Source organism: Mytilus galloprovincialis, chromosome 1 (assembly GCF_965363235.1).
Source record: "Mytilus galloprovincialis chromosome 1, xbMytGall1.hap1.1, whole genome shotgun sequence".
Lineage (NCBI taxonomy): Eukaryota > Metazoa > Mollusca > Bivalvia > Mytilida > Mytilidae > Mytilus > Mytilus galloprovincialis.
The window spans coordinates 50,104,902-50,116,127 of NC_134838.1; the positions used below are offsets into that span (position 1 = coordinate 50,104,902).

General features: G+C 30.7%; 1 protein-coding gene across 1 annotated transcript; it reads right to left on the minus strand.

Annotated features, from left to right (window-relative positions):
* Positions 1-2,259: 2,259 nt before the first annotated feature.
* LOC143077361 (uncharacterized) lies at positions 2,260-7,448 on the minus strand. The gene is made up of 2 exons (XM_076252968.1): positions 7,239-7,448; positions 2,260-6,269 (listed from the first exon to the last, which is right to left on the minus strand). The coding sequence occupies exon 2, from the start codon at positions 6,254-6,256 to the stop codon at positions 4,373-4,375; it is 1,884 nt and encodes a 627-aa protein (XP_076109083.1). The 5' UTR covers positions 6,257-6,269; positions 7,239-7,448; the 3' UTR covers positions 2,260-4,372.
* Between the last annotated feature and the right edge of the window lie 3,778 nt (positions 7,449-11,226).

Here is an 11,226-nt window from a genome sequence, read left to right on the forward strand (position 1 = left end):
ATTATCATTAAATTAAAAGAAAATTGCACATCTAAATAACAAGGAGCATATATCTGGACCTATTAAATCTAAGAGTCGTAAATAAAAAAAACATGCTGAGGTATTATAGCGTATTTATTATTTCTACAAAGTGTTAAGGCGACATTTTGTTTGAGCTTTCAGTTTAAAGATGTTTAACCTGCACTCACAGTTACTACTCTGGAAAAATAAAAAGACATATTGTGATTCCAAACTTTGAAGAAATTCGTTTATGTCATTTCGAAATGCTATGTCATCTAATTTAGACACAGTATAATTTGTATTTATTTATTACAAGTTAAATTTAGATGCAGTATTAAATGAATCATACGTCTTTCAAATGATAACATTTCATATTGCGCGTAAAACAAATTCTAGCAGTGAATAGACCGACCTTCTAATTTGCAAGTATAATATAGCTACAATTCATACAAATCATAACAAGAAACAAGGATTAAACTCAAAGATATCTTTTAATTTTTCGAAACACTAAGGATTTTCTTATCCCAGGCATAGATTACCTTAGCCGTATTTGGCACAACTTTTTGGAATTTTGGATCCTCAATGCTCTTCAACTTTGTACTTGTTTGGCTTTATAAATATTTTGATATGAGCGTCACTGATGAGTCTCATGTAGACGAAACGCGCGTGTGGCGTACTAAATTATAATCCTGTTACCTTTGATAACTATTTGATAGACGACTGTATCTGTTTGAAATAAAATTAAAAAAAAAAGAAAGGCAACCTTAACAAATATGGTGTTATTTTTAAGACTACAACTTTAACACAAGCTTCTTATATATTATTTTTTTTATAAATTTTCATAATAGTATCTGTATACATTTTTTTCGTATTTAAAACTGTAACGTAAATGTGTGCAGCATACATTAATTTGAAACTCACCAAGACTCACTCTTAAAAGAATAAAATTGATAATTTATATACATATTTAATCTAAGGCTTGCTATAAACAACCAACTGCTTTCTGCATTTCTGCATACATTCTCTGAATGAGAGTTAATTGGATTTCTTTCTTTTTTTTCAAACAAAGGAATATTTGAAAAATTCTTATACCATGTAGTCGAAACGCCAAATTTAAAATACTGTAATGGTTCGATAAACAAATTCTGTTCGATCTATAATTTGATATGTTCGTACAAAGTTTATTGAATTAGTGTGTAGAAATGAAATCTAGTGTCTTGAAGAGACCCGAAATGCTCATCGGTTAAATAGAAATAAAACAACAGTAACAGGTGGCTCATGTCTAGAAATAGTAGGAAAAGATGGGATAGTATACAATTACTGTCTTTTAATGAGGTAAATATGCGGTTTTATTGACTTTTGAAAAATGATATTCACTGAGGCCGACGGCCGAAGTGAATATCTGTTTTTCAAAAGTCAATAAAACCCCATATTTACCGAAACAAAAGACAGTAATTGTTTTATTCCATATTCCGAGGAAGAAAATGTATTTAATGACAAACATATACCAATTTTTTTTACATGAAACATTTTACCATAACGTTGCATGTAAAAGCGCGTGACGTTTAGCGCGGTGAATAACACTTTCTCAGGTGAATATGCTTTTTTATTCAAAATCCAATTCATATAGAAACCTACTAAAATAATACCAATATGGAATAATTGATAATATTCACAGTAAAACACAATTGCCTAAACTATTTCCTCCGTTTTAGTATACAAAAGCAACTAATTAGACATTCAAACTCCTTATGGAAGAAGATCTGACAAACTAATCAAAATTATCAACATAAGGCATCAGTGCATAGAAAACAGTTTGAGAAACACGAACCCAAGCGGAGTATCACCATAAATAAAGGCAACAGTAGTATACTTTGTTCAAATACTATGATTGATGTATGGAATAGGAACAAGGTGAACATATATGTCTGGCAGGTATCATTCATTCTTGACCTTAGTCATTTTCAAGGTTCATAGGTCAAGTAAAGTTCTGTGTTTTGGTCTGTTAAATAAATACTATAAGAAGTAGGTCAACTATATTTGGTGTAAGTATAAGTATAAGAATAAGAATGCTATTAGTCTAAATTCAAACATTAGGATTGTTACTAAATAAACAGAAAACAAAAAGATCAAACAAACAAACATATAAATAACCAAACGATAGACAGAAAACAATACAAACATGTAGAGATTATCACTTTTTACTATAATACTATTTTGACAAAATGCCTAGTCTATAAAATTATCAATGTAAAAATCTTGATTACATATTAGTTTTTATTAAATTATAATGTCAGTCACCAATTATACACAGTTCATATATTGACATTGTAGTTGTTTCTTTCATTATACATTTCACTTATGTTTTTTACAATGAAAATAAATATGTCACAATCTTCAAGAAAATATCAAATCAATTTGTTTTACTTACTCATTGCATAAAACAGGGGACAATATTAGAAATTTCATTAAACATTTTAATCTTAGGTTTATTAAGTTCCGTATGATAAAATGGAATTCAGCTATTTATGGCACAAAGGACATATTCTATCTTATAAGGCTATTTGTATGACATGATTGTGCATGTCAACTGGCAAGTATCATCCCACAATGACCCCATTTTCATGGTTAATAGGTCAATTTTGAGTTTTTGTGTTTTGATCTGTTTTAATAAAATACTTTAATCAGGTGGTCAACTATATTTTGTGAACTTGAATGGTTGTAAGGTATACATGTCTGTTTGTCTGTCTAATAGGAATAACCTGACCTTGACCTCATCTCATATTTTTTGGGTCAGTGTTAATTTTGGTAGATTTATTAAATACCATAATTATGTTAAAAGGTCAACTTTATTTGGTTTTTAGAGTCTTATACTTACATAAACAGTTGTGTACTCAAGTTCAACGGTATAATTTATCAGCATATTTTTAATAATACTGGTAACAAGATTAAAAGTTGTTGGCTTGAGCGAAATATGTCTGATCTGTACCGGAACACAATTCATTATGAGAGAACACGATTTATCTATTTTTACTGAAAAAGAATAGAGTTTTGAACTAGCCTTTAGTCAACAAGGGAATATTTGATTGATAAACTGTCATTTGTTATTTGTATTTTTTTTTGTGCTCAGTTTCGACAAAGCCCAATCCATAAAATGAATATACAGTTTATTCTTATATTGTGTTGGTACACCACTGTTTCACGTTAGAGTGAATGTTGGGCGCTTTCAAACAATGTACAAACCTGTCACCATTGTCACAAGCCAGTGGTTGTCGTTATCTTTGTACTTCGTTCAATTCAATATTATGATTCAGACCGAGGATCTTTTCTCCTTTTCTATTTTGTCATATCTCGGCCTTTACTATCAAACCGTTAGATATGGGTTTTCTTTCGTGTTTAAGATCATACAATTACCTGTATAAACTATTGTATTCGAACAAGCCAGTCTTCATTCATATATGCAAAGTATAGGTCATTTTTGTAAGTCGAAATCAAATATAGACATGTGTTAATGAATACAAAAATAACACTTTATGAATTGTATAATTCCGAAAAAGCTTTGATTAGAAAGTTATAGCCAAACATTTGTAAGCCAAGGATTTATAATTATTGCCACACATAAAAAGCAATGTTACCAAAGGGATTTAATATTCGCCAAAATTCATACAAGGTCTTCGCCTGGTGAAGTTCAAACCTTGAAAAAGAAGAGTTAGAGGCAACAGGTAATCAGTAAATCCATTTGATATAAACCAATCAAAGGCATTGTTCTAATCTGAATGAAAGAATACACGTATCATCTAAATCTGGTAACTACAGACGTAATACAACACATAAATCAAAATAGAATGACAAAAGTTCAATGTCTTTTAAAATATTGGCCAAACTTTGAAATCTTTCAAAATAAGTTGAGTAAGCATATTATGTCAATGAAAATTTCCATTTCAATTGCATTTTTTAGGGTTCATAAAACTATTTTAAATAAATGTTTTTCATTAGATTTTGAAGATGTTACCACCTTAGAAATTATGAAGTTACGAGTATTTGATATTTTTTTCTATCAAAGTTAAATATATTTCAAGATAAGTATTGTTTCTGCATTTTTCTTTCAAATAAAACAAACACCTTGACAAAACTAGCATGTACTTTGATCTACTTCAAATTCGGAATTGTTTGGGAAAATGCACAGTTTTGATAATTGACTACGGTTTTATGCACACAATTAGGTCGTGTGGATTTCAGTATTGATAATTTCTTTTCCGTTCCATATGATCTAAAAATGAGCACTTTTGTGTTACGCATACTAAAACAGCCTATATAGCTAGTGTTCAATTTGTCAACTATTAAGAAAATCAGGAAGATCGTTCCAAGTCAACTATGTCTTTTTGAATTGGAGTAAATATTTGTCAGCGATAGCTTGTACGTCTGGTTCAGTGCTTAGCAACATGGATACGACTTTATCAATCATAGGGATCCGAAAAAAATCTACTACAAGATTATCAATAAATGATAATGAGCTACTATCCATATGCTTTAGATTATCGCCCCTTTTTACCTCTTCAATAAGAAAGGGGAGTGATTCTGTTAAAACATCCGTTAAAGCTCTCTTCATAACTTCTTTATTCTCAATTACGATTCCTCTGAGGAGTGAAATGACAGATTCGACTATGCCGTTCTCACCTGGATCGGATTGCATTTCTTCAAATTCTTTGATTTTGCTCATAGAAACAATGTCAACGTGAATTTCCTCAGTACTTTGTCTTTTGAAGAAGTTATTTAGATTTGCAATAGGGTTTTCCTGAATTTCAGAAATCTTCAATATTATGTCATGTGTTTCTTTCTCGTCTTTACCAGCGAAGAGATTGCTAGGAACAAAATAATGTTGCAGATCATTTTTGCATAAGCAATCAACCATATACTCTAGAACTGATTGAAGGAATTTAAGAATATTGTCTTTTGTTCTGTTTTCGAGTATTTGAGTTTCAGTTTTCTCAGAAACCCAGTAAACAACAGTTTTCCAGTGAAACGTTGTCAGTATTTCAGTATAATCTCGCAATGTACTTTTCTGTAAGGATTTAATGATAAGGATGACATTTCTTTGTAACTGAGTCATTGCTTCAGCTAGCTTGATTTCTCCTATATTGCATGCAAGACAAAAGTCCATATCTTTTGATGGTTCCACAAGGGCAGGTTTTGCAACGACGAAAAACTCACTGTTATATATATCTCTAACGACGTTTGTCGGCGGCCAATTTCTTTGTCGGTTTTGCCACTCATCTAAATACTTAGGTTTTCCTTTTATAGGAAAGACTGGAATGAAATCTTTGCTGGTTTTATAGTCGTACTGAATAGTGACTTGATCATGGTCATCATTCCCTCGAACTTCTTCTCTATATCTCTTTTTATTTAATCCACCTGATTGAGCGGAAGTGGATGGCAAATTACAAGACGTTGTATCATCACCGCTAGCATCTAACTTTTGTTTCTTTGGATGTCGTGGAGATGTTTGATCCTCGCCGTTTGTTAGTGCTTCAATGAAGAGATCGTATGTTTGATGGAAAATAGTATTCTTGCTGATAGATGTCTTAGTTGATTTTTCCCACAACTGAACTACATTATTGATTGCTATAACTGTTTTCTTTATCTTTTTTTTAATTTCAGGTGAATCTCCTTGGAGAATTTTCTCGACATTTTGTTTAATAAGTCTGATGTCTTTCTTCTGTTTGTTTTGCACCATGCTTAAGTCTGGGCATTTAGGATCTGCATAATGCACCAAAGACAATCCAGGTTTAATTTTATGATCTAAAGAAACATGCAGTGTGTTTTGACCACGTGTTGAATCCATCTGAGTTACTATTGTATGAATATTTCTACTATGTTTGAAAGCTTCCGGTCTAATTTCACCAAGTAAATCACTTGGCAAATATTTGCCGTCGATCAGCTCAACTCCCGGAAACAGGTTTTTCAACGTACTGCCATTAATATATACAAAACATGGTAAGTTCTTTCTATATTCTAAGCATTCAATTGGAATAGAAATTTCAGAAATTATCAAATAATCAAAATCCCCTTCATCTCCTTTTAGTCTCAATCTAGTATTCTCCTTAGTACTTCCAGCTAACATACATCGTTCTTGTCCAAAATGAGATAAAAACAGAGATATGTATTCGCAATATTTCTGTTGTCTCTTGTCGTTAATAACTGGTTCTGCCATTTCTTCAAGGCGTTTAATCGAATCTAGAATGCCTTTGCCTGCCATTTCTGATATGTATCTGAAAACCAAATAGAAATGAATATTGATTTAAATTAAAGCGTACCTTTGAAATGAAATAAGTATACTTAAAGGTAAACATTATACCTCATGTATTTAATTACTTGTAAAGTTTAAATCAAACTTTCATATGAGGGTCTGGATGTAGGGTTCTTCATTCCTGGCTTTTTGGGCCATTTTTATCTATTCTTTATACTTTTTGCCCATTATTCTCTCCTCTGTATAAATTAACACCTCATTATTCTTTATTCTTCATATTTTTGGTCAAGATTTCACTTTTCTCTGTCATTTTTTGTCAATTATTCTCCCCTTTTCAAACCCCCATGCACACCCTCTGATATGCGTTAGTAACCTGAATAAATATGGCGATCTCCTTTTGAATATAATTGTAACCCTGGTGTCATATATACTACATTTTAATAATTTTTCATAGCAGTTTCTTTATATTGGTATACATTTGTGTTAATTATGTATTTGCGTTCCTTCCAGTCCTCGTTTAGTATTATAGAATTTATTTTAAATAAAACATATAGAGAAAAATAAAAAAGATAATAAAATCAAAGTTAATGTAAATTTGTAGTTTCAGTAATAATTGCATTAGTTTTTATAAAATACTTTATTCTGATTGGCAAACTGCACATCACGCGTTATTCCTTAAGCAATGGCATGGCATTACTCAATAAAACTTATCATTCATGATAACACGTACGTGGTCCCACAATAAAGTACACAGTCAGGTGAATTAAATAAAATCAAATTTGTGTTTTCATGATCATAGCTAAAAAATGTAATTATAAGTATTGAATGCTTCTTTTTGTAACTTCATAAAAGCGTTGACCGTGCGCACATTTTTGGAATGAAGCGCGGAAGCGCTTCTTACAAAATGTACTTCAGTCAACGCTTTTACACCCCAATGAAGTAACAAAAAGAAGCATTCAATTCTTAAATGAAAATATTGCAGCTAACTCACCAAAGCCTGCACCTCTCACAACACGAAATAAATCTCCGAATATTATCTAAGTATAATCAACAAACTGCTTTCTGCATTCGTTAACTTTCTTTAAAATGAAAGTGAACATAAATTTTTCAAACAAATAAAAATCTGAAAAGTTCCAATCGTATAATAATCCAGTATTCAATCATAGTTAAATATAAATGATATATACGTCGAGACGCAAAACTTTAAACGTTGCGAAGGTCGATAAACAATTGCCCGTGAACATTCCTTTTAAATCTATTTAAGATGTTTATCAAATTAAAGTATGTATATGACAACTAGAATCTCCAAGGAGCCTAAAACTTCGACCGACTTACTAACGTTGAAAAGATATATATAGTATAAGTATACAAATTTGAGGAAGGGCCAATTTGCCGGGGATTTTTTTCACAGACGGGCCAATTTCAAAAAGTGCCGACAGAATAAAATTTACTATAAAAAAAAAATAAAAATGCTTTTTGATCAATATCTCGATTTACATATATTATGATATATGTGATCAATAGTTAATTTAACCCTCAAAAAGGATGAAAGTCCAATATGCGGATTTTTGGGTGTTTTTAGGTGGAAAAAACAGGGAATCCCCCCAAAAGGACATTTCAAACCAACAAAAAGTTATGCTTTTTATGACTGTTGTTATTCATACTACTTTTTCCCTCGAAAATGAAATTGGTTTAGCGTGTCCTTATTACATAAAAAACAACTTTAATTCTGAAGAAAAAATTGTAACATCGATAAATTGTACCGATATAGCTTCTTAATAAGAGTTTAACTAATTAGTATCGCGGTAGCTCCATCAGTAGAGCACAGAACTACTTATAAATGATAGTTTGGAAGAAAGGGTTCGAATCTCACTCATAATACTTGCATTTTTTGTTTTGTTATATTAAATTTTAATGTTTCTATTATATTTTTTCGGATGTTTGCTTAATTGATAGAGTCATTCTGGTTCATTTTGACTATATAGTTTACTAGTATATCATTTTACATGTATCAAAGAAAAAAATAATGTATCGCTTATTGTGTGCAATCCTCTTGACTTACCTTCTGTTCAGGTGTTTACATTTATTACATATATTTAAGGGACAACTGCCGTCAAACTGATGTAGGTGCCTGTACATAACCAATAACACGAGAATTAATTCTATAGAAATGAAGCCTACATGTTGCGGGTGTAATATACACATAACTTAAAAAAAGGCCATTGTATACAAGTTTCAAAACAACAAAAAACAATTTTCGAAACCTTTTTTGAACATGGATGTAACAAATGCAGCCAACAACAATATTGTCGACAATTCAAAAACTGTATAGATACTAGTACTGAATTTTTTACCACCGTCCCTACACCGGTACCTAAGTCATCAGAAAATAAAACAACACAACAGAACAAATCAGTTACACTACAAATAGTAATTATATAGGTAAAACATCAAGAAGCTGTTGCATCTGTATCAAAACGAAGGGCCGATTTGTTAAAATGACAGAAAAGGCAATATAACATGTGACAGTAACACAGGGTGATCTATGACCAACTGCTGTAAGATGTTCCCCGGTTAAAATATATACATGTATTATCTTATCTTATCTTATAGACGACAAATTCAGATATACATATATTCAGAATGAGAAAATCACTATTTGAATTTGTTCGATATTATTTTGCTCCTTGACAAGTTACGTGGTATGGCACCTTGCATAAAGGATGTTAATAATAATAAAATAAAATCAATATTAAAAAATCAATAGTCTTGGCCTTGTTTTTGTAGGAATACCTGTTCAAGGTATGAAAATAGATGAAGTGACGTATTTTCATGTACTACAATTAACATCTATCGGGCTATTTAAAACATGATTTTACCTATCTTATCGAATGAAACAAATTGCTGACAAATTGGCTCTACCTCTTAAATAGCAATCGTGACAAGTGTCGTATTTCGTCAAAACATATGATTCACATTAATTGGTCACTAACTACTATTACATTAAAAGAAAATTGCATATCCAAATTACAATGAGCAGAGATCTGGAAACGAACAAACCTAAGAGTCGTCAATAAAAAACAATCTGACGGATAGTGAATTATTAATTCTACAAAGTGTTAGTCTACATTTTGTGTGCGTTTTTATTGTAAAAAATAAAATTTTTAAATGTTTAATTACCACTTCCAGTATCTACTCTGGAAACATAAAAAATAAATATTGTGATCCAATCCAATGCTGATTAGCAACTACACCTGCATCATTTGAAGAAATTATTTCATGTAATTAATAAAAATTCTAAGACATCCAATTTTGACTGAATAAGTAGGATTTTAATATAAAAAAAAACAGAAGTTAAATTCACAAGCAGTATTAGGTAAATTGTAAGTTTTACAAATAATAACATTTCATATTGTGAGTAAACAAAATTTTAGCAGTGAATATACCAACCTTCTAATTTACATTTAATGTATAAGAACAACACATATAAATCCTAGCCCTAGCAAGAAACAAGAATTAAACACAAAGACATCTTTAAAATCATTAACGGTACCAATTTTCCTGCACCAGATGCGCATTTCGACAATACATGTCTCTTCAGTGATGCTCGTGGCCAAAATATTTGAAAGCCAAAGTTTATATAAAAGATGAGGAGCTATAATCCAAAAGGTCCAAAAAGTATAGCCAAATCCGTGAATGGAATCAAAGCTTTGCATGAGGGAGATACATTCCTTAATTTATCATAATTTATATCATTTTGTTACAGCAAATTTCAATAACACAAAAAAATCCGTATTTTCATGCCAGTACCGAAGTACTGGCTACTGGGCTGGTGATACACTCGGGGATTAACAGGCCAACAGCAAAGGTATCGACCCAGTGGTAGTAATACCATTAACGGTAGCGTGTACCTAAATTCCTTTAAGTCACGTTTGTATATACCTATTAACTAAATGTCTGCATAATATTAGAATGATTTTCCTGCACCAATAGACGTCTGAGGCTGTTCTGTTGAAGCCAAAATATGTTGATACCCCAAACGTTTTGAATAAGAGCTGTTTGACAGTGCAGTTTGATTTTTGTTTAAACACGATCTATGATGGACACTGAATTCGATATCCTACAGTTTTATGGCATATTTAATTACAGCAAATGACTCATTGACCAATGGGGATTTACCTTTAAAAAGGCGTTTTGTCTACAAAAGACTCATGAGTGACGTTCGAATCAAAAAGATGATTTATTAAAAAGGCCAAATGAAGTACGAATTTGGAGAGCATTGATGATTGAAAATTTCTATTTACGATATAACTTGTATATGAATATTTGACAACTATTTATCTAATAGGAATTAAAGGTCAAGTTTAAATCCTACTTGTAAATAGTTGATTAAATTCCAACAATTTGTATATTAAAAGTTGAACGAACAAATATGATTTAAGTTCAGACAGGAATTCAGTGTATACATTTGATAAATTATTAATATTAAAAATCGTCGGTCAAGATATGAAAATTTCTTTTGTATCAAAAACTATAATAAACTTTATTATCAAATAATGATGGGCATTGTAATTGCTAAAACCTACGAATAAAGTAATTATTAACGTTTTTAAAGATAATTAGAATTTTTCCAAAACTTATATGTAATGTAATTGTTACGTTATTTATCTAAACACTATATTACAAAAAAAAACTAATTTGTTCATATCAAAATAATTTTATTATCGTAACTGTTAAGTGATTCATCGTAAGTCAAATTAAAAGTGGTGGACGTTTTCCTATGGAAAAAATCTAATACAGTTACAATTTCTTACACAGATAACAGACATTTAACTTTAGCAAACTTTGAGGATACATATAATAACAACATAAACGTAACAAGACATATGCATGATAGCGGCGTTTGTTTTTCTTTTCAATAAAAAATGGCAAATGAATAAAAAAAAATCCCTCAATTGATTACAATTTGATAATACAAA